At 41.8% G+C, this 22,989-nt stretch overlaps 1 protein-coding gene and 1 long non-coding RNA gene across 2 annotated transcripts; one reads left to right on the top strand and one right to left on the bottom strand.

The window, feature by feature from the left end:
* Positions 1-10,387: 10,387 nt before the first annotated feature.
* LOC128603257 (uncharacterized) lies at positions 10,388-11,995 on the bottom strand. The gene is made up of 2 exons (XR_008385002.1): positions 11,624-11,995; positions 10,388-11,271 (listed from the first exon to the last, which is right to left on the bottom strand). It is a non-coding gene; the product is annotated as an uncharacterized LOC128603257 (long non-coding RNA).
* Positions 11,996-14,079: 2,084 nt separating this feature from the next.
* On the top strand, positions 14,080-20,907 carry si:ch1073-224n8.1 (zinc finger protein GLI4). Its single transcript, XM_053617495.1, has 3 exons — positions 14,080-15,762; positions 16,591-17,099; positions 17,264-20,907. Exons 1-3 carry the CDS (start codon positions 15,557-15,559, stop codon positions 18,232-18,234), a joined length of 1,686 nt encoding a protein of 561 aa, XP_053473470.1. The 5' UTR covers positions 14,080-15,556; the 3' UTR covers positions 18,235-20,907.
* The last annotated feature ends 2,082 nt before the right edge of the window (positions 20,908-22,989 follow it).

Here is a 22,989-nt window from a genome sequence, read left to right as displayed (position 1 = left end):
ACTGTGGTGTATTTGTTTCACATTGGTCTAGCTGCAGAAGTACTTTTAAGACCACTGGACCTTTTGCATTTCCTCCTCTATCAACAACAACCGTGTGTTCAAATGAAAGCTGGAAGTCTGCAGGTTCAGTGCACAGCTGAAAGGGTGTCCACATATTTATGGACCTGACCGTATTCGTGTCTAATCGTCACACGTAGACGTGACGAGCTTCAGTGTGTTTCAGAGATATAAAACTGACCTGCTTTCTTCATAGAGAACAAATCCACACATCACACAGCAGACAAAATGGTTTTGCAATGCCTTATACGTTTTAATGAAGATGACAGGAGTTGATTTTAAAGTGAATGGAAATGATACATTTGAAAGCTTTTCTTTTTTTTTGTTTGATTATATAAAATATTATTACATACCAATAAACAGTGATGTATTTGTTGTACAGTTCTCACACCATATGTTTGACATATCAGTAGAGTACAGTGCAATCACACATGACTTTATAATAGACCACAAACCTTCATTTAGAGAAATATAGAGTACAGAGAAATAAAAGATCATCAAAGCCATACAATTGTCTTTCTACCTTCAGCTCCACCACCTCAGAGATTCATTAAGCAGTAGGTTGTATATGTAGGAAGTATTTTATTTGAGATTGCGTTTAGTTTGAAGAACATCACCAAACGTTTGGCGTTTTAAATCGCAGCCTTGATTTAATTAACAAGGTCTTTCACGCTCATAATGCACGGGAAAACCCTTCTCACATGCTATTGTAATGCATCGAGTACTCTTTGGACCGTTATATTTACATGGATTGCTTCCTGGCTCCAGGCTGCAAGTGACCACAAGAAAAGGATTGTTGCTTTCATAAAGATTTCCTCCCACAGGCCTGCCGCCTTTCTTACATACAGCCTTAACCTGAGATTCTGTGGCCAGTATGAAGCTGTTCATCTTTTTGCATCTGCCACCAGAATTGATTTCCCTGTCGTTGATCGTGTCGGTACATCTTCTCTCATCCATGCTCGGGTAAATATGCTTCTTTTTGAATGCCGCCCAGTTCTGGGCTTCAGCAGGCAGTGCAGCGCACAACACCAACAACAAAACCAGTCCGAACACACGGATCTCCATGATGAAGTCTGCGCAGAGAGAACCGAACAAATGTTATAACCATACTATATTATAAAAATAATAAATAAAATTAATAAATAAATAATATTTACCTTAAAAAATGAGGGAATCAGACCAGCAAGTAAGTGTCTTCTTTCCAGTGTTGTATTTGTAGAATCGTCCATAAAGCACTCGCCTCTCCTCACACCTTATATACCATTTCATCCAGCAATTAAACCTCCCATTGTGTTTATGTTCCTTATCGAGGCTGATAATAAAACTAATAAACCACAGGACCAAAAGCCTACAAGATGTTGTGGTACATGTTTACCAAATTGTAAACGGGATTCGAATGTAACAAGGGCTCAGAAATTCGTGACTATCTGAGGTCACACCTCCGGGATTTACAGGACTCAGAGTCGTAAATCGTGTCGTCGACCCGCCATTAATGATCTTTCATTTGAAGAACGATTTCAGTCTGTTATTTACAGCTGTCACAGAGCACATCTGTCCAGGATCCTGTTTCCTCACTGCTGCCTCGTCCACACACGCGGAGGTGTTTTTATATATTCTGCGTTTCTGCATTTCACTGAACACACGTCATGACGTACACATACGGAATTCGTTGTTTTTTTATTATTATTATTAAACCCTATTATTAGTTTCCTATTAGTGCAATTAATGACTCGAAATGACTTCCTATAAATTCCTATCCATTAACGTACAGTAATTTGATGTACTGTGGGATATTGAAACGTTTTATATGGGATTAATGTATTAATGTTTTAGGTAGGCGATTAAGGTCACGGTTACAATAAGTTAGGACACTAAAGAGACCTTTCTACTGACTCTGAAAAACACCAGAAGAAAGATGTTTAGGGTTCCTGCTCACCTGCGTGAACATGCCATAGACCTGCTGCAGGGAGGCATGAGGACTGCAGATGTGTCCAGAGCAATAAACTGCAATGTCTGTAATGTAAGACACATAAGACGGTGCTACAGAGAGACAGAAAGGACAACTGATCGTCCTCGTAGTGGAAAATTACACGTAACCTTGTGTCCCTCAGACGTGATCAAAAACTTGCAAATGCCTCGGTGGAAGAGTGGAGGAACATCTCTAATTACTCTAACTTCGCATGTTTGTGTGTTATTAGTTTAGTCCGATTGGTGATTGTCTGTAATTGTGGCATAGATGAAGATCAGACCACTTTCAAAAATAACTCCATAGGGTTCACAAACATGGACAGTGGCGCCATCCAGTGGTTTGAAGTGGTTTAGATATGAGTTTAAAATGATAATTTCTATTTCCTAATGGTCCCTAACTCAGGGACTGTCAAAGCAACAGTTCCCAACAGCCATGTGATTATTGGAAGTGATCAGAATCTTATACTGGATTATTATATTGAATCATTAATTCATGAGATATTGATGTTTTATAAAATATCATGTATTGGAATCTTTAGAGTTGAAAGTTTTTTTTTATGGGGTTTTAATACATTTAATACATAAACTGATATGAAATATTCATATTAAAGCATGTTGCAGCTTGCAGTTTTAAGTTCATGAACATTTGGCAGTGCTGATACCAGTGGTGCAAAATATCAGAGACAAACTGCATTTAAAAGAAATCGTTTGATAAAGAAAGGAAGAAATCGATTTCACCCGATTAAACAAAGAAAAATTAATATGGCTTAAAAAACCATAGAAATTATGCATTTATATGAAATCTCACCTGAACAAGAACTGTGGTGTATTTGTTTCACATTGGTCTAGCTGCAGAAGTACTTTTAAGACCACTGGACCTTTTGCATTTCCTCCTCTATCAACAACAGCCGTGTGTTCAAATGAAAGCTGGAAGTCTGCAGGTTCAGTGCACAGCTGAAAGGGTGTCCACATATTTATGGACCTGACCGTATTCGTGTCTAATCGTCACAAGTAGACGTGACGAGCTTCAGTGTGTTTCAGAGATATAAAACTGACCTGCTTTCTTCATAGAGAACAAATCCACACATCACACAGCAGATAAAATGGTTTTGCAATGCCTTATACGTTTTAATGAAGATGACAGGAGTTGATTTTAAAGTGAATGGAAATGATACATTTGAAAGCTTTTCTTTTTTTTGTTTGATTATATAAAATATTATTACATACCAATAAACAGTGATGTATTTGTTGTACAGTTCTCACACCATATGTTTGACATATCAGTAGAGTACAGTGCAATCACACATGACTTTATAATAGACCACAAACCTTCATTTAGAGAAATATAGAGTACAGAGAAATAAAAGATCATCAAAGCCATACAATTGTCTTTCTACCTTCAGCTCCACCACCTCAGAGATTCATTAATCAATAGGTTGTATATGTAGGAAGTATTTTATTTGAGATCGCGTTTAGTTTGAAGAACATCACCAAATGTTAGGGGTTTTAATTGCAGGGTCGACCTGATTGACCAGGTCTTTCACGCTCATAATGCACGGGAAAACCCTTCTCACATGCTATTGTAATGCATCGAGTACTCTTTGGACCGTTATATTTACATGGGTTGCTTCCTGGCTCCAGGCTGCAAGTGACCACAAGAAAAGGATTGTTGCTTTCATAAAGATTTCCTCCCACAGGCCTGCCGCCTTTCTCACATACAGCCTTAACCTGAGATTCTGTGGCCAGTATGAAGCTGTTCATCTTTTTGCATCTGCCACCAGAATTGATTTCCCTGTCGTTGATCGTGTCGGTACATCTTCTCTCATCCATGCTCGGGTAAATATGCTTCTTTTTGAATGCCGCCCAGTTCTGGGCTTCAGCAGGCAGTGCAGTGCACAACACCAACAACAAAACCAGTCCGAACACACGGATCTCCATGATGAAGTCTGCGCAGAGAGACACCGAACAAAATTACACAATCTAAAACGCTTGTATTTTTAGCTTTCAGGATTTTGAGCGAAAGCAAAAGTAATTGTCTTTCACGTCTCCCGTGTCCTTTCCCCTTCGGTGAATCTGTGCATTGTTTATTTATTTTAATCCTAAATGCCGTGTTTATGAGGGATATTTCAAGTTGCAAAGTGTTGTTTAATGTTAAATATCCGTCTCCTTACAGAAACATTTACCATATCAGCAACGACACACTTGGAGCCATACAAGCCCCTGTGTATGCTTTTACCATAGAAACGATGATATACGAATATATACGGTTAGTTTAGTTCGAAAGTGAAGTAATCTGACCCCAGTGTCGTACTGCCAAGTCAGTGTCTTTCTTCTAGCGTTGTATTTGTAGAAATCTTTCATAAAGCACTTGAACTCTAAACCTCTCCCCAGTATTTCAGCATTTCCTCCTATTAAATGTGTGTGTCGAGGAGAAAAAGATTGAGACCCTTACCAGCAAGAGAGGACTGAAGAGTCGCAGTCGAGAAGATCAGAAGATAAGGAGATGATCGTTCACAGTCAGAGAATCATCAAAACCTATTGAAAATGAATCAAAACCCAAAAGCATGCCAAGATGACAGTTTCCAAAATATCAAAGTTAAATGACAAAATGTTGAAGAGCTGAAGCTTACCTTCTATTCAGAGCATGAGTGTGTGAGTGTGTGTGTGTGTGTGTTTATATACAGCATATATAGGTGTTCATCCTATGACCGTTAAGCAAAATACAAACGTTGCAGCTTTGAACTGTTTTTTTTTAAACCATTGTGTGCTTTGACACCTTCAGCAGCTTCTTTGGTGTCAACCGCTGGAGAACTTTTCTTCTGAGTTTTCTTCAGCTGTTGTTGTTCTTGTGTGTGTTTTACTCAGAATCTGAATTCCTCCAGCTAGTCCCCTGTTCAAAGAACTTGAATAGTTCGGCTCCACGGAAAACATTAGGCCAGATGAAATCCACATTCTGGGTTGTTGTTTTTTTCTTTTCTTTTCTTTTCTTCTTTTTTACAAAAGCAAATGTAATCAGATAATACTGGTTTTAGCCTATGTGTTGAAATTTAGTGGAAAAACAGGACGTTTTTCCGAAAAGAAGTGTCATGATTGAACTATTTGTCAGAATTTTTGTAAAATGTACAGCGTGATGCATCAATAGCTTAGTTTCGGTGCTGTAGCTTTGTCTATAGCTGAATATCAGTAAGCAAGTTCTTGTTTAATCGAGAAAGAACATATTTTTTCATTTTTCCGAGTGGTTTTGGCTAAGTCCCCAGATATCATGTCCATGTAGGTCCTAAATGAGTTTGGAACTGGGGTCCATGTGATCAGCTCAGCCGGGCCCCAACATCTTTGGTCCACAGTTTCCACATGGGCCTCATATATAACTGTTTATGTTGTTAATACAAGGGCATACTGTATGTACAGCTAAAAACAAAGGGTTAATGTGCATATACAGTGCATCCGGAAAGTATTCCCAGCGCTTCACTTTTCCCACATTGGGTGATGTTACAGCCTTACTCCAAAAAGGATTAAATTCATTATTTTCCTCAAAATTCTACAAACAATACCCCATAATGACAACGTGAAAGAAGTTTTTTTGAAATCTTTGCAAATTTATTAAAAATAAAAAACACAAAAAGCACATGTACATAAGTATTCACAGCCTTTGCTCAGTACTTTGTTGAAGCACCTTTGGCACCAATTACAGCCTCAAGTCTTTTTGAGTATGATGCTACAAGCTTGGCATTCCTATTTTTGGGCAGTTTCTCCCATTCTTCTTTGCAGGATCTCTCAAGCTCCATCAGGTTGGATGGGGAGCGTCAGTAAACAGCCATTTTCAGATCTCTCCAGAGATGTTCAATCGGGTTCAAGTCTGGGCTCTGGCTGGGCCACTCAAGGACATTCACAGAGTTGTCCTGTAGCCACTCCTTTGTTATCTTTGCTGTGTGCTTAGGATCGTTGTCCTGTTGGAAGATGAACCTACACCCCAGTCTGAGGTCCAGAGCGCTCTGGAGCAGGTTTTCATAAAGGATGTCTCTGTACATTGCTGCATTCATCTTTTCCTCGATCCTGACCAGTCTCCCAGTTCCTGCTGCTGAAAAACATCCCCACAGCATGATGCTGCCACCACCATGCTTCACTGTAGGGATGGTATTGGCCAGGTGATGAATGGTGTCTGGATTCCTCCAGACATGACGCTTGCCATTCAAGCCATCAGACCAGAGAATTTTGTTTCTCATGGTCTGAGAGTCCTTCAGCCGGTCTGTCATGTGCCTTTTACTGAGGAGTGGCTTCCATCTGGCCACTCTACCATACAAGCCTGATTGGTGGAGTGCTGCAGAGATGGTTGTTCTTCTGGAAGGTTCTCCTCTCTCCACAGAGACACGCTGGAGCTCTGTCAGAGTGATCATCGGGTTTTTGGTCACCTCCCCGTCTAAGGCCCTTCTCCCCCGATCGCTCAGTTTGGCCGGGCGGCCAGCTCTAGGAAGAGTCCTGCTGGTTCCAGATGTCTCCCATTTACGGATGATGGAGGCCACTGTGCTCATTGGGACCTTCAACGCTGCAGAAATGTTTCTGTACCCTTCCCCAGATCTGTGCCTCCATACAATCCTGTCTCGGAGGTCTACAGACAATTCCTTGGACTTCATGGCTTGGTTTGTGCTCTGACATGCATTGTTAACTGTGGGACTTTATATAGACAGGTGTGTGCCTTTCCAAATCATATCCAATCAAATGAATTTACCACAGGTGGACTCCAATCAAGTTGTAGAAACATCTCAAGGATGATCAGCGGAAACAGGATGTACCTGAGCTCAGTTTTGAGTGTCATGGCAAAGGCTGTGAATACTTATGTACATGTGCTTTTTTTGTTTTTTATTTTTAATAAATTTGCAAAGATTTCAAACAAACTTCTTTCACGTTGCCATTATGGGGTATTGTTTGTAGAATTTTGAGGAAAATAATGAATTTTGGAGTAAGGCTGTAACATAACACAATGTGGGAAAAGTGAAGCGCTGTGAATACTTTCCGGATGCACTGTATGCAACAGCATCCTGGGTAGATGGAGGGTCCTGAGCAGAGCTGTAATTGGGCACTGTCTGGGTGTTGTACAGGCTGCATGGACTCATTTATTTTACAGTAGCTGCTTTTAACTAGGAAAACATTACACAGAATAAATGATCTATAATACAGGTAGTGTTTCATTTTTTAAAAATTAACAGCAAAGAATAAATCATACAATTAACAAAAAATGTATACCAGTGTCTATACACCAACAATAATATCTATCCTGTAACTATTTACTACTCTTCATTTTAAGTGTTACTGATTCATTTTAATAGCTATAGCTATTTAAAGCTGTATACACAGTCAGGTCCATAAGTATTTGGACAGCAACACATTTTTAAAAAAATACATTTTTGTGTGATTGAAGCGTAGACTTTCAGCTTTAATTCAGCTTGAACCGTTTAGAAATTACAGCAATACGTTTTCACAGGCTCAAAAGAAATTGGACACTTGACTGGTAAGCAGTCTCATGGCCAGGCGCGACATGTTTCCTCGTTATTTTTATGACAAAATGAAGGAGATGAGAGGTCTGGAGTTGATTCATTCAGTGCATTTGGGAGCTGTTCGTGAGAACTCTCAATAATATTCATCAATGTGTAAATGTATCATGTATAAATGATTCAATATCATAATTAAATATAACATTCTGATTAGCAAAATGTAAAAGATTATATATATATAGTTTCGCATACAATTACTGCTGTGTAGAACATCGACTCGCTTTTGGTGTCATCACTTTATTCTAAAAGTTACATGTAGACTGTTGGTGTACGTGATGAGATCTTCTGTCAGCCTTTGTTCCCTCTCGGAGGTGTTAGAGTTAAGTAAATGCAAAAAGCATTAACCACAAAAACACTGAAAAAGCAAGTGGTTAACATGGGGGAGGGGGGGGTTGCCATGGAGCTGAACTATTCAAGTTCTTTAACAGGGGACTAGCTGTAGGAATTCAGATTCTGAGTAAAACACACACAAGAACAACAGCTGTAGAAAACACAGAAGAAAAGTTCTCCAGTGGCTTAAAAGAGAGGAGTAAAAAAGTTCAAAGCTGCAGCGTTTGCATTTTGCTTAACGGTCATAGGATGAACACCTATATATATTGTATATAAACACACAGTAGTTTAGCTTCAGCTCTTGGCTCATCAGTAGCTGTTCATGAGAACTTGGCTCACCATCAGGAGAACACTGAACAACTATGGTGTGCATGGCAGGGTTGCTAGGAGAAAGCCTCTGCTCTCCAAAAAGAACATTGCTGCTCTTCTGCAGTTTGCTAAAGATCACGTGGACAAGCCAGAAGGCTAATGGAAAAATATTTTGTGGATAGATAAGACCAATAGAGAAATTTTGGTTTAAATGAGAAGTGTTATGTTTGGAGAAAGGAAAACACTGCAATCCTGCATAAGAACCTTATCTCAATTGTGAAACATGGTGGTGGTAGTATCATGGTTTGGGCCTGTTTTGCTGCATCTGGGCCAGAATGACCATGAATTGTGAATTATACCAGTAAATTCTACAGGAAAATGTCAGAACATCTGTCCATGATCTGAATCTGAAGAGAAAGTGGGTCATGCAGCAAGACAATGATCCTGAACACACGAGTCGTTCTACCAAAGAACGGTTAAAGAAGAATAAAGTGAATGTTTTGGAACGGCCGAGTCAAAGTCCTGACCTTAATCCAATAGAGATGTTGTGGAAGAACCTGACGCCAGCAGTTCATGTGAGGAAACACACCAACATCCCAGAGTTGAAGCTGTTCTGTACTGAGGAACGGGATAAAACTCCTCCAAGCCGACGTGCAGGACTGATCAACACTTACCCCAAACGTTTATCTGCAATTATTACTGCACAAGAGGGTCACACCAGACACTGAACGCTAAGGTTCACAGATACCCCTCACAGATATGTAATATCGGATCATTTCCCTCATAAACAAATAAATGACCGAGTATAATATTTTTGTCTCATTTGCTTAACTGGGTTCTCTTTATCTACTTTTAGAAAATCTGATGATGATGTTTTAGGTCATATTTACACAGAAATATAGAAAATTCTAAAGGGTTCACAAACTTTCGAGCACCACTGTATATATTTTAAGTGTAACTTCGCTCGGAAAGAACGTGTGAAGGAAGGGTGAAATATTCAGCTGTCCTGTAGGATTTCTGAGGAACGGGAAAAATATTCATGGTTACCTGATGGTCAGATAACAGAAAATAGTTCGGCGTCAAAATCTAGCACTACTTCTGTAACACTACTTCTGGTTAATCGCCCCCCCCTCCCCACCCCACCCCACCCCACCACGGGGCCATGTTAACCACTTGCTTTTTCAGCATTTTTGTGGTTAATGCTTTTTGCATTCACTTACCTCAAACACCTCCGAGAGGGAACAAAGGCTGACAGAAGATCTCATCACGTACACCAACAGTCTACATGTAACTTTTAGAATAAATTGATGACACCAAAAGCGAGTCAATGTTCTACACAGCAGTAATTGTATGCAAAATTATATATATATATATATAGGCCCTGTCTTGTAGCTGATTATTTGGGTAGACAGGCTTCACGTTCCTCGCTTCATCGCTCTCCTCCAAACACGTACACGCTGTACACGCTTTATAGACGATTAAGGGGTCACTGGTAACTCAGCGGATACGAAATGTTCAAGCTCCACATCTTCCAGAGAGTCCATGTCGGACCCTTAACTCAGGACATGCTATTATAGGAAAATAATCTCTCCTCTTTAAAACCTTAATGACGTTCATCTTCGTTTCATCTCATTGCCTCGTTTGTATCGAGTGACTGATAGAAAACAAAGACATAAATCCCAAACTAAAGCTGGAAGTCTGCACTTTGACTTCTCCCATTGTGTGCATGTTCCTTATCCAGGCTGATAATAAAACTAATAAAACACAGGACTCTGTCCAATAAGCCTACAAGATGTCACATTCGGTGTTGATGATCGGTCGTCCTGCATGTGGCAGCTGTAACTCTCAGTCAAACATTCCACTGAATCCTGCTTCCTGCTCCCTAATACCATCCTGTTAATTATTTATTTTATGTGATGTCTGTAAGTGTTTTTCACAGTGACACAAATTTATTTTCCTCCCTAGAATACATCATAAGTACATCATAAGATAAATACATTAATCACATATAAAACATCTCAAAATCACCCAGGACATCAAATTCCAACGTAATTGCTGCTTGCTGGATATTAAAGCTACTGAAAAAAAAACATCCTGAAATCCTCCATCGCTGTCTGGTACAGCAATACTGAAACGTGAACGTACCGAGTACAAGGCCTCAAAAAGAATCGCCGTTGAAACTGCATTTGTTTATTTAATTTTTTTTTTCAACAAAGAATTGAATATAAATTAAAATGCATAGAAACTATATATTTAACCCATACGTTTAAATTATCCTATGATTGTTTTGTTTTTTTTATCCCCCTGACCCCGTCCAATTTAAAAGGTGTGTTACCACAATGAACAAAAACCACCTGAACAAAAACAGTATGTGAGTGAAACATCTGGAAAACGTATAATGTAGTTAATACAGAGAAATAAAAGATTCTAGAAATAAATGATTCAAATATTTTTCTGGCTTCGACACAACCACCTCAGAGATTCACTGAAGTAAAAAAATTTTTTTAAATTAAAATCAGATCAATCAGGATCGTTAAACATTAGTTTAGCTGCAGATTGATTGGATAGGTACTTTTAAGAGCATCAGTAAACATCTGACTTTTGAAAATTTCAGCCTACAACAACTGTGTCTTCCTGGTAATGCACGGGCCAACCCTGATCACATGCTATTGTAATGTATCGAGTGCTCTTATGACCTTTTTTGCCGTAGTCACACCTTGGCCGTCTTTCTCCAGAGTGTAGCTTGCAAGTGACCACAGGGAAACCTTGACCGCTTGTAAAACGACCCGTGGCGCCCCCACACACGGGAATGATATCTTTTATATTGGCCTTTATGAAGGTATTCACTTCTTTGCAGTTGTTGGTGTTCCCATCAGTGATTTCCCTGAATCCAATCACGCTGGTACACTGAGCCTCAGTCATTGTAGGATAAACATGCTGATTCAGGAAGTTTTGGTAGCGAAGCTTCACATCAGGAGGCTGGGCTTCAGCAGGCAGTGCGACACACAACACCAACTGCAAAACCAGGCCAAACCGACACAACGCCATGATGATGCTTCTGGAGAGAGAGAGAGACACACACAAACGAATTACACAAACTAAGACCACAATTGTATTTTTAGCTTTCAGGATTTTGAGCGAAAGACAAAGTAACTGTCTTTCACGTCTCCCGTGTCCTTTCCCCTTCAGTGAATCGGCTTGTTGTTTATTTATTTATTTCAATCCTAAATGCTGTGTTTATGAGGGATATTTAAAGTTACTAAGTGCTGTTTGTATCATAAACAAGCTTCTCTAAATTACATAAGAGGCGAGTTGGATAAGATATTATCTTGGATAAGATATTAAACTTTAATAGCACATACAGTGCTAAGCGTGTATTGAAAGAATTTGTAAAGTAAAAATCTAATTACCTTAAAGAGCCTACTCTTTACGATCACAAAGCCGTAAGGACGTTTTCTTCAGCCAAGTGTCTGAAATCTCAGTATTTGCCCCCCAAAAGTGGCTCAGCTTTATATACAGTTTTGAAAGCCCAGTTTTGCAATGCACATGTTTGTTTGTTTGGGTTTTTTCCACAGGATTCTGTCCAGTATTTGGAGACACGGGTGGAATTTGGACTCGAGATCACACCACAAAAAAATGGTTAAAGTACGCTACAGAGCAAATCGTCTTCAGTTCCGAGAAACACCCCGTCATGCAGAAACTCCCTCACTCACTTTCAGTAAGAGCTTCAGCCTGGTCACAGGTCATGGTGGGTTCATTTAATAATCAAATCAGCTGATCATGTGACAGCAGAACAAAACATAAGATCATGCCAATACAAGTCAAGAGTTTCAGCTAATGTTCACATCACACATCAGAATGTGGATCCAGTGTGATCTCGGTGACTTTCTCCATGGCAGGGTTGATGGCATCAGTTTGAGTATTTCAGAAAGTCTCTAGTGTTGAGTCAGAGCAGTTCTGTGGGTGGAAACGCTTTGTTGATGAGAGTGGTCAGAGGAAAATGGTTTGAACTGCCAGGAAAAGTATAGTAACTCATAATCACTCTTTACAACCATGGTAAGCAGAAAAGCATCTCAGCATGCACAGCCTCAACAGCAGGAGACCATGTGGGTTCCAATCCGGTCAGCTAAAAACAGGAAGCTGAGGCTACAGTGGGTACAGACTCCCTGAAGCTGGACGGTTCACGACTGTATAAATAAAATAATTGTATAAATAGATCGGACAGTGTATTCCAATCATCAACTAGCTGCAAAATCATTGGAACTTCTAAGAACATCAATAAAGATGGGACTTTTTACATTTCAGCCTACAATAGCCGTGTCTTCATGGAAGTGCATGGACAAATCATCTGTACATGTTACTGTAAAGTATTTTGCTTTGTATTTGCAGAGATCCCAGTATTCATTTCTTTTTATCTCCCAAAATGGCTTAGATTTATATTTTCAGTTTCAACAGCTCACATTCACAACAATTTTTTTTTCCCAGTACAGAGACAGTGACCGAGGTAAACACAGGATTCTGTTGAATTTTTGGAGAGGCGGGTGGGTGACATGAGGATACCGCTGCAGAAAAGTCAACATACAATGCTGCACAGCAAATCACATTAAAATAACAGTGCATAGAGGACAGGCAATAGGAAGCACTGCTGTAGAAGCTTTTTTTTTGTCATTGCTAGCATGCAAACAATAAGTGTACATGTTTGTGTCTTTGTTTATTCTGGTTTTAGTGCTTTTTTTTTTTTTTTACTTGTGGGCTAATTATCTGTCTGATTTGTCTGGGGAATTGGAGTGAAGGAGTTGGGGGACAATTGGGGGAGTGTCTATAAAATGACATAAACATAAACAAGCACTCCAGACTGTAGCGCAGTTTTCACACTTGTGCTGAGACCACGACTTAAATGATTATATTTATCATGTTCAACATATTGTGGCCGCACAGTGGCTTAGTGCTTCACACATTCGCCTCACACCAACCACCAGGGTCGGGGGTTTGATTCCCACCATGGCCCTGTGTGTGTGGAGTTTGCATGTTCTCCCCATGCTGCGGGGGTTTCCTCCGGGTACTCCGGTTTCCTCCCCCAGTCCAAAGACATGCATGGTAGGCTGATTGGCATGTGCAAAGTGTCCGTAGTGTATGAATGGGTGTGTCAATGTATGATTGTGCCCTGCGATGGACTGGCACCCTGTCCAGGGTGTACCCCGCCTTGTACCGCATGCCCCCTGGGATAGGCTCCAGGTTCCCCGTGACCCTGTATGATAATCGGTATAGAAAATGGATGGATGGATGACTATTGCACCTTTAATATACACACACCTTTAATACACTTGCAATTTGTCACGTCAACGCCGGAATTGGCCTTACACAACATCTCATCACATACACAACATGACCGCCGTGAGCCACAACACCCAACACCCATGAACTTTCTCATTCAAATGAGTTTGAGTTCATGTTGACATGCAGCAAAAACACACAACAACTTGATTAAATAAAGTGCTGCCAGCTCCACAAGACTTTGGACCAGTGAGAGGTAACCAAGATGTAAACGGGACGAGCAGGTGGGGGGCGTGACCCAAAGGTTGTCTAAAAGGAGTTCAAGGCCAGAAAGAGAGCTGCTGTTGTCCTTAAGTGCTCAGCTGTACACTCAGTTTGGTTTCTCAGTAATTTTATATAAAATAAGACATAATGTGCAGCTTTATTTGCAATAAGAAAAAGACAAGACATGATACACGTTAACCTTTAATAAAACTTTAAACTCAAAGGCTGCTCAAATGACTAAAAGCCACAATATGACAAATATTAAAAATTTTTACAAAAATGTTTACTCTAATAAATGGTACCACAGTGCTTTTGAGTGCTCGATTGTGATTGGTCAACGGTGTTCCAAGTCACGGGTGGAGACATTTATTAAAGCTCTTAGTTTGAACTTATTCTAGATGTGTTTGTTGTTTTTTTAATGGGATGTAATGGAGATTATCGTGATCTGCTAAGAGACTTTTATTTGTGTGGGCATTGATAAAGGAATATATATTTGGTTTAATTTTGCTTGTAATCGTTTTCACAATTATCGATTTGTGTTCGTTTATTTATGTATTTCTGATTACTAGAGTTACGGAACACATAAATAAATGCAGAAATAATAATAATAGTCATTCATTTAGGCATATATGTAAGCTTAAGTTGTACTTTGTACACATAATATATATTTTAATATTGTGTGCCTGTATAAACATTTTTAAAAAATGAATTGAATGTTAACAAATATTACGACTTTTATTCGTTATTTCTAATTATTATATTGGAGTAAGGAATGCAGAAATAAATGGATAAACAGATACTTTATCTGTAAGCTGCCTCGTGTTTATGTGAGAATTTTTTTTTTACATTTCTCTTCTGAGTTTATTATTATTATTATTATTACACAATTATGAATCACAATTGTTTATTTACATTTTATTTTGATTTATTTTTATTTTGTTGTTGTTTTTTTAAAACTCTTATTTAACTTCACTTCCTCTGCGGTTTTACGTGCCTGGAGGACCAGGCGAAAAGTTCCCAGAATTCCATAGAGGAAGAACTTGGCCGTGTTCGCGTAGAACCGCACAGTTAAACCTGGGCTCTCCTGTTTCCAGAACACCGCCATACTACAGATTATACCGCGGCGTCCTGTTAAGGCGTATTAACCCGTTTTATCTGCTCTCTAACGTTCCTTTCGTAGCTTGTTTACATCGACTCTCTAGTGGCTAACAAGCTAACCAGGCACTTGCTAGCTGCTTCCGTCGCACAGTGACGCACGGCACACTTTGATGACGTAAACGTGCGGGTTAATGTAAATGTTTAAATGCTTGTACTAGTTGCTAACTTGTTACGGGGTCGCTAGTTTATTACGGTACGTTTTAGAAAGTCCTGATACACAAAATGTCAAAGTAAAAACGACAATTTAGTCGCGGTTGCAGCTGTGAGGTCGACGTCATCACCCCGCGACGAGATTTTCGACCAATCTGAAGTCAGAACTGGCCTTCTCTGGTTTTATTGTGGGGGAAAACAGGGGGTCGGCGTCTGTATCTCGGGCGTGGGGATCTGTTATGGTGAATTGGTGCATAATAAATAAGTTTGGTTTACTGTTTATGAACGGAATGTGTATTAGAGTCACTGAAGCCTCTTTAGAAAACTGTGCGACTCAGTTAATGATTAATCGGGCGCTTGAATAACGTTACCCGTTACCGGAATTCTGAATGGGTTGACAGCGTTGTGTATTGCATCGCGGTAGCATATTTAAAATAATAATAACAACAACAACAGAACCGATCTCGAGTAAACAGACGGATTGACCGGATTTCGCGATGAACTCGAAGCGAAACAATGCGGGTGAAAATGGAGGAGGAGGACGCATGAACCCGGCGAGCGAAACCGGAACGCACCGGAAACCCAGCAGCGCGAGCTCTCCCGGTAAAGCCGGAGCGCGAGCGGACAGGGGCGAGCACGCGCACGACAGCAGGAGCACCGTGTCTGTCTCCTCACTCAGGTCCCGCCTCGGTCCCACTATCAGGTACGGGTCCGGATTGAGCTGTGCCACTTACCAAGTCTTTTCACTCAAATCAAATTTGTGATTGATCGATGGGAACTGTGCTGATGAGTGAGTGGTCGAGGGGAGCGGTGGTGACGAGTGATTGGTCGAGGGGAGCGGTGGTGACGAGTGATTGGTCGAGGGGAACTGTGCTGATGAGTGAGTGGTCGAGGGGAGCGGTGGTGACGAGTGATTGGTCGAGGGGAGCGGTGGTGACGAGTGATTGGTCGAGGGGAACTGTGCTGATGAGTGAGTGGTCGAGGGGAGCGGAGGTGATGAGTGATTGGTCGAGGGGAACGGTGGTGATGAGTGAGTGGTCGAGGGGAGCGGAGTTGATGAGTGATTGGTCGAGGGGAACTGTGCTGATGAGTGAGTGGTCGAGGGGAGCGGTGGTGATGAGTGATTGGTCGAGGGGAACGGTGGTGATGAGTGAGTGGTCGAGGGGAGTGGAGGTGATGAGTGATTGGTCGAGGGGAACTGTGCTGATGAGTGATTGGTCGAGGGGAACTGTGCTGATGAGTGATTGGTCGAGGGGAACTGTGCTGATGAGTGATTGGTCGAGGGGAACTGTGCTGATAAGTGATTGGACGAGGGGAACGGTGGTGATGAGTGAGTGGTCGAGAGGAGCGGAGGTGATGAGTGATTGGTCGAGGGGAACTGTGCTGATGAGTGATTGGTCAACGGGAGTGATGGCTGATGAGTGATTGGTTATTGAGATGATGTGGAATATCAGACGTTTAATAAAACAGTAATATATTGCATTAAGTGGCAGCAAATGCAAACCTCATGGTATATTCTTGCCTCCATCAGGTCCGCTCTGTCCTCTGCAGTGGAGACGCTGCTGGGCGAGATCGCGGCGGTGATGTCGGAAACCGAGGACGAGCTGCTGTCCAAAGAGCGCGAGAACGAGAGGCTGAAGGCACGACTGGACGCCTCTGAGCGCGAGCTGAAGACGCTGCAGGAGTGCCTGTGCAGCGCCCAGAAGCTGATCGATCAGCTGCAGGGTCCATTCAGCAGCCATCCTCCTCCTCTTCCTCCTCCCATGTCCGGGCAGCACGGTTACACCAACCCGGCTCCGCCCACCAACGCAGGTCGCCTGACGCACCGTGGAGCAGGAGACGATGCCGACCCGCGCTGCTTCGCCAACAGCGAGGCAGAGTTGAGTGGCGCGCTCGGAGACGCCATCCACGGCTTCGAGGCCAGGGACGAGTTCAAAAGCTGCCACCTGTCCATCCAGGCGGATGGCACCGTCACCAACAGCTACTATGACCCCATGGCCGTGCACACCGCCGGCATGTGCCACGACGTCAACAGGGCAGGTGAGCGATCTCGCGTGTTCAGTTTCAATACACTAGTCTAAAAATATCATGGTTTCAAAGTAGTGTGCGTATATTTAGCGTGTGTGTCTGAGGAGAAAGTAAAATAACAGTGACTCTGCGACGCTCTAGGGGAACGTTAAGGTAAAGTTTTTTTCTGTTTGCAGGTGAGATGAGTGATCGACGGCTGTCTCACCCTCCCTCACACTCTCCCTACGGGGTGAAGGAGGAACAGACTCCAACTTCAGGGCCGGTGCGTGTCCGAGGCGACGCCGAACACGGCGGCCAGAGCGAGTGCGACCAGGGTTACGCCCACGTGGTGGAGGAGCAGGGCGTTCCGCGTTCCCGGCGACACGCCGCTAAACATGCTCCCTCTTCCGGCTCGCATAACGGCCCTTCTTCTTCCTCAGTTGGAACGCCTCCGCAGGGGCCGTCCGGTCTCCGCACCTCCTCCAGAGTCGTGTCCGCAGCGCCCTCTAGGCAGAGCCCCGGTACGAGCGACTCCTCCCCTGACGCCCGGCGGCGTCGACGCCCGCCCTCGGAGCTGATGGGCGAGGTGGCCGGCGACCGACCGCACCTCTGCCTGGAGTGCGGCAAGACGTTCCGGCTGCTCTCGAGCCTGAAGAAGCACCTGCGCATCCACACGGGAGAGAAGCCGTACCCGTGCAGCGTGTGCGGACGGCGATTCCGCGAATCCGGCGCGCTCAAGACACACCTGCGCATCCACACGGGCGAGAAGCCGTACGCGTGCAGCGAGTGTGGCGCACGCTTCCGTCACCTGGACGGCCTGCGCAAGCACGGACGCACGCACACGGGCGAGAAGCCGTACGCCTGCGGCGTGTGCGGGAAACGCCTCAGCCGCCTGCAGCACCTCAAACACCATCAGCGCATCCACACGGGCGAGCGGCCGTGCCGATGCCCTCTGTGCCAGCGCTCGTTCCAGGACGCCGCTAGCCTCAGGAAGCACCTGGTCAGCGTGCACCAGGGAGAACCGGGCGCCGAGGAAGCCCACGAGAGGCTGGCGGCCACCGAGCTCGGCGAACACGAGATCCAGGGCTCCGTAGAGGACGAGGAGATGCGGTTCGAGATGTGGGAGGAGGAGCGCGAGGAAGGCGACGCCGCCGTGGACTGCGTGTAGAATTGATTCTGAAAATTGCCCGAGAGTTAGAATTGGATTTATTGATTCTGACGAGAAATTGAACATCCGCCATGTTGGAGAAATCCGAATGAAACTAGTCCTAATGAAACGATCCCGGCTTTCCGGAGCACGTACGCAGAGCAACGATGTATTATAACCCGCTGACCTGAAGCTTGAACGTGGACGAAAGGACTGATGCTTTTGGAGGTCGGTTCGCTTGTTGCAACGCGGACGTCACGTCGTCAGAACGTATTTCCGTCATCAGTATTCCCACAAACGGACTTCCTGCTTCTCCGGACACTCTGTGTGTCACGTTCCTGGTTCGCCGTTGTAGTTAGTAATAATGTAATATAGGTACTGTGGGGAATAGAACTGTGACCATCGTGGACATCATTAAGAGTTCTCTCGCTCTTCCTCTTATGCACACACACACACACACACACAGGCGCGCGCATAAATCAGCTGGGGAAAAAATTAAAGCTTGCTTTTTAAAAAAAAAAAGAAAGAAAAAAAGCTGTGCATCCATATAAACAAACTTTACTTTCGCAATAAATATATAACTTTACTTTTCACAATATTTTATTTAAAGCTCCAGTTTGCAATTTACAAATCCATAATATTTTTTCGATGCTTTTCAGAAACTGTGATTTCGCTCCCAACGAATTGCTTTGTTTCAGTTCATTTGCATGTACGTTTTTCTGGCCCTGAAATCCTGCTCGGCTTTTTGTCCTTCATCGGCGACTCAAAACAAAAGCATTTGTGATTTTCACAAAGGAGGTGAAGTCAGTTATGAGGAACGGGATAAAGAATGTCAGCGGAGGGATATATTATGAAAATTACATACCGCTGCTTTAAAAAGTTGATAACCGCAAAAAAATGATTCGTTGGTTGGAGCGACAGTTAACGTTCAGTAATCAATAGCAGCTGATAATAATTCATGATCATTTTAGCACAAATAATAAATCTCATTGTCGCAGTTTTATTTTTTTTAAAACAAAAATTTTTAAGTCGAGAAGTGTTAACGATCGTATTCGTCTCCAGTGCGAAAGTAAAAGTGCAAACGTCTAGACTTCCGACCATGTCACTTCGCTGATTGGCTGCGTTTCCACCCAAAAACATAACTGGAACAACTGCAGTAAACAAAATCTTCAGAGACAAGAAACGGAAAGGAAACACACACACACACACACACACACACACACACACACATATATATATATATATATATATATATATATATATATGTATGTATATGTGTATATATGTATGTATATGTGTGTATGTGTATATTATTAGTGCCCTCTTCTGGTCAAACTCAGAAACTGCAGGTTGGGGATTTATCAAGCAAAAGTTGTTGTGTTCATTGTTACTATTATTTTATTTTTTTGTTAAGTATTTCCATATTTTAACTCGTTACCTCCCGGCTTATTGATCTTTCTATTGTGTTTCTGTACAGTTTTTAAAATGAACAGGAAGGTCAAAAATTTTAGAAACGCCCTCTTCTGGTCAAAACGATAAACTGCATGTTTGATCTCTCTTTGTCGTTGTTTTTTTTGTTATGTTTGTCCCCCCCCCCCCCCCATTTTATTTGATTAATTTTTGTGTGTATACTCCTGTTAGCTCCAGTCATACTGATATATCTGTTGTGTATCGCTGAATACGGTTTAGAAAAAGACTCAAACGTATAGAATCGTGCTGCCCCCTAATGGTCAAACGAGAAACTGCATGATCGGGTTTTTAACGAAGGTATGATTTTAGGTTTTTACCCAGTTTCCTCCACGCTTGTTGATATTTCTAGTGTGTATTTTTGAATATAGTATAAAAAAGGGACGTCATAATGCTTAGAAACGTGCTGCCCCCTTATGGTCAAATCAACAAACTACATGTTGAATGTTTTATAAAGCAAGTTATTTTGTTCGTTTTTTTTTCTTTTTTTTTTTGTACCCCGTTAAGGGCGGAGCTACAGTTTGGATGTTTTCTACAGCAGGAGTCATATTGTGTTTTTTGTATTTTTCTGTGTTTTAGCCCTTCACCTCCAGTCTTATAGACATTTGTGAATATATATATATATATATATAGCATATAAAACCATTTTCAGATTATTTTTTGTTGTTAAAGCCGGGGTGTTTTCTGTTTTTAACCACCATTCACGCTTTCATTGCATGTTTTACCCTTTATGGATATTATAACGTGTTTTCACGGGAGTTTGTAAACCTTTTTGGACTTTTATGTTTGTTTGTTTGTATTTACAGCTTTTTTTTTTTTTGTCTAGTGTAAAAATATAGCTCTGTAGAAGATACTCTAAAACTAATACCGACATAAGCCGTGTTTTATTAACACTTCCACGTGTAAATAACCTTTAGATATATCTCGTTTTAGTGTTGAATAAATGTGAGTAAATACAAGTTTGGTAAATGTTACGTAAACAGGACACATTAGTTTTACTGTTGGTGTGTTTTTTGTTTTGTTTTTTTAAATAAAATCGAGCATGCGTTTTGTAAACCTGAATCTGTGTTTCCCCTCATAAAAACATCTGTTAAATGTCTTTCGCCGCCTTTTTTTTCCCTGCATACATGGCCATGTGGTGCACTGTGGTGTAAGTGTGTGTGTGTGTGTGTGTGTGTGTGTGTGTTTACATGTACATGTATGCACAGTATGACTAATTACTGTGTGTTGAAAATGTTTCATTTCTCCTTAACGCTGAGCACAGCTGTCTCACACACACACACACACACACACACACACACACACACACACACGCACATACATTATATGTGAGTGTTTCTGACAGTGAGACAGTCTCTGACTCACAGGAGTTTAGAGACAACCACCCCACTGGTCTTATTTTGATCAAACCAAAATGAGGGTAAAGGTACTCCCTGTGGATAACAATATACCACAAAACACACACACACACACACACAGGCTTGACTCAGTCATCCTTGGGGTGAGTAAGAGAGACATTTTAGTCAGTTTTTTTTTTTTTTTTGGACCAGAGACGCTTTCTCCTCTACCAGTGGTGTGTGTGTGTGTGTGTGTGTGTGTGTGTGTGGTTAGCCACGGTGGAGACCCGATGACGTTGTCGTGACGACATTCCCGCCCTCGAGACCATACACTAAGGTAACAGAGAAAATATTTAAGAATATTACTGTGTGTGTGTGTGTGTGTGTGTGTGTGTGTGTGTGTGTGTTAGGCTCTGTGTACATTTAAAGTGTGTATCAGCGAGGACTAATAATATTAACGAGTAATAGAGAGGTTATAAAGGTTTAATATCGGTGTGTAATAGAGACAGTAGATGATCTCATTGTGTAATAGAGCAGTTAGAGGAATTATTGTTGTGTAATCTAAACAACAGTCTATCTTTCTGTCTGTCTCTCCATCTGTACATCTATTTGTCTGTCTCTCCATCTGTACATCTATCTGTCTCTCTCTCCATCTGTACATCTATCTGTCTGTCTCTCCATCTGTACATCTATCTGTCTGTCTCTCCATCTGTACATCTATCTGTCTGTCTGTTATTTATGTGAGTATAGTAAGCAATTGTGTGTGTGTGTGTGTGTGTAGTACATGGCCAAAAATGTAAGATATGTTTGTGAGCTCTCTCCTGCATGCATGCATGCTTGATTGTGTGTGTGTGTGTGTGTGTGTGTGTGTGTGTGTGTGTGTGTAAGACTGTCCAGAGCCATGCAGTCATTTCCGTAGCGACTGAAAGCAAACATTCTCACTTTTCGCAAAGGAAGTGACTCAACTCATTCTCCTTCTCCCTCTCTTTCTCTCTCTCTCTCTGTCTCTCTCACACACACACACGTGCACAGACATGCTTTGTCTCATTTCATCCATATCACCCTGGTTTACTTTTCTCCCTCACTCACACTCACACTAGACTTACATAGTTTCCTAAACCTAATGATATTCCTTGCTGTGTGTGTGTGTGTGTGTGTGTGTGTGTGTACACGTGTGTTATGGTAGCCAACAATAATGCAGCATTCCATTTCCCATTCACTGCTCCAAACTTCTGATCCAAGACGAAATAGGACACCCGTATGGACACACACACACACACACACACACACACACACATGCTGTGATCAGCTCCAGTTTCCAAACAGTGACACTGACTGTGTGTGTGTGTGACTGTGGTATTAAAATTGATCAGCTCTGCTCATTCAGCCCGCTATGAGGTCAGCCGTGACGCAGGAGACGCTCTTCACACACCGCCGTCACTTTCCCAAACACACGCCCCAGCTTCACAACAAAACATAAAAAGGCTTACGCTTATGGACCAAAAAAACACTTTCATGTCAGTGTGAGTGCTACACTACGTGATCACGTAGAAAACACATGAAGCTGATTTCAACGCGCGATACCGCTGAAACTCAAATGTGCCATCACGTCGTGAAGGATGTGAGCAAAATGAACACGTGCAGTAAATGAAACGTGTTAAAAAAAATCACCTGCAAAATGAAATTGAATGTGTGATCACGTGAAAATAAACAAAATGTAAAATGTACACGTGAAAAGTGTAAAAAAAAACCCCACAAAAATAAATGAAACGTGTAAAAATCATATGTTGAATGAAATGAACCGTGAAACGTCACGTAAAATGCATGAAACGTCAAAATCACGCGGAAAGAAATGAAACGTGTGAAAATCATGTGTTAAAAGAAACGAAACGTGTGAAACATCACACGTGAGTAACTTAAACACGTAAAAATTAATTAAAGGTATGATCACATAAATAAGTGAAAGAAAATA

The sequence above is a fragment of the Ictalurus furcatus genome, chromosome 28 (assembly GCF_023375685.1).
Source record: "Ictalurus furcatus strain D&B chromosome 28, Billie_1.0, whole genome shotgun sequence".
NCBI lineage: Eukaryota > Metazoa > Chordata > Actinopteri > Siluriformes > Ictaluridae > Ictalurus > Ictalurus furcatus.
Note: the sequence above shows the minus strand (reverse complement) of the source record. Positions and strands in the feature narration are given on the sequence as shown.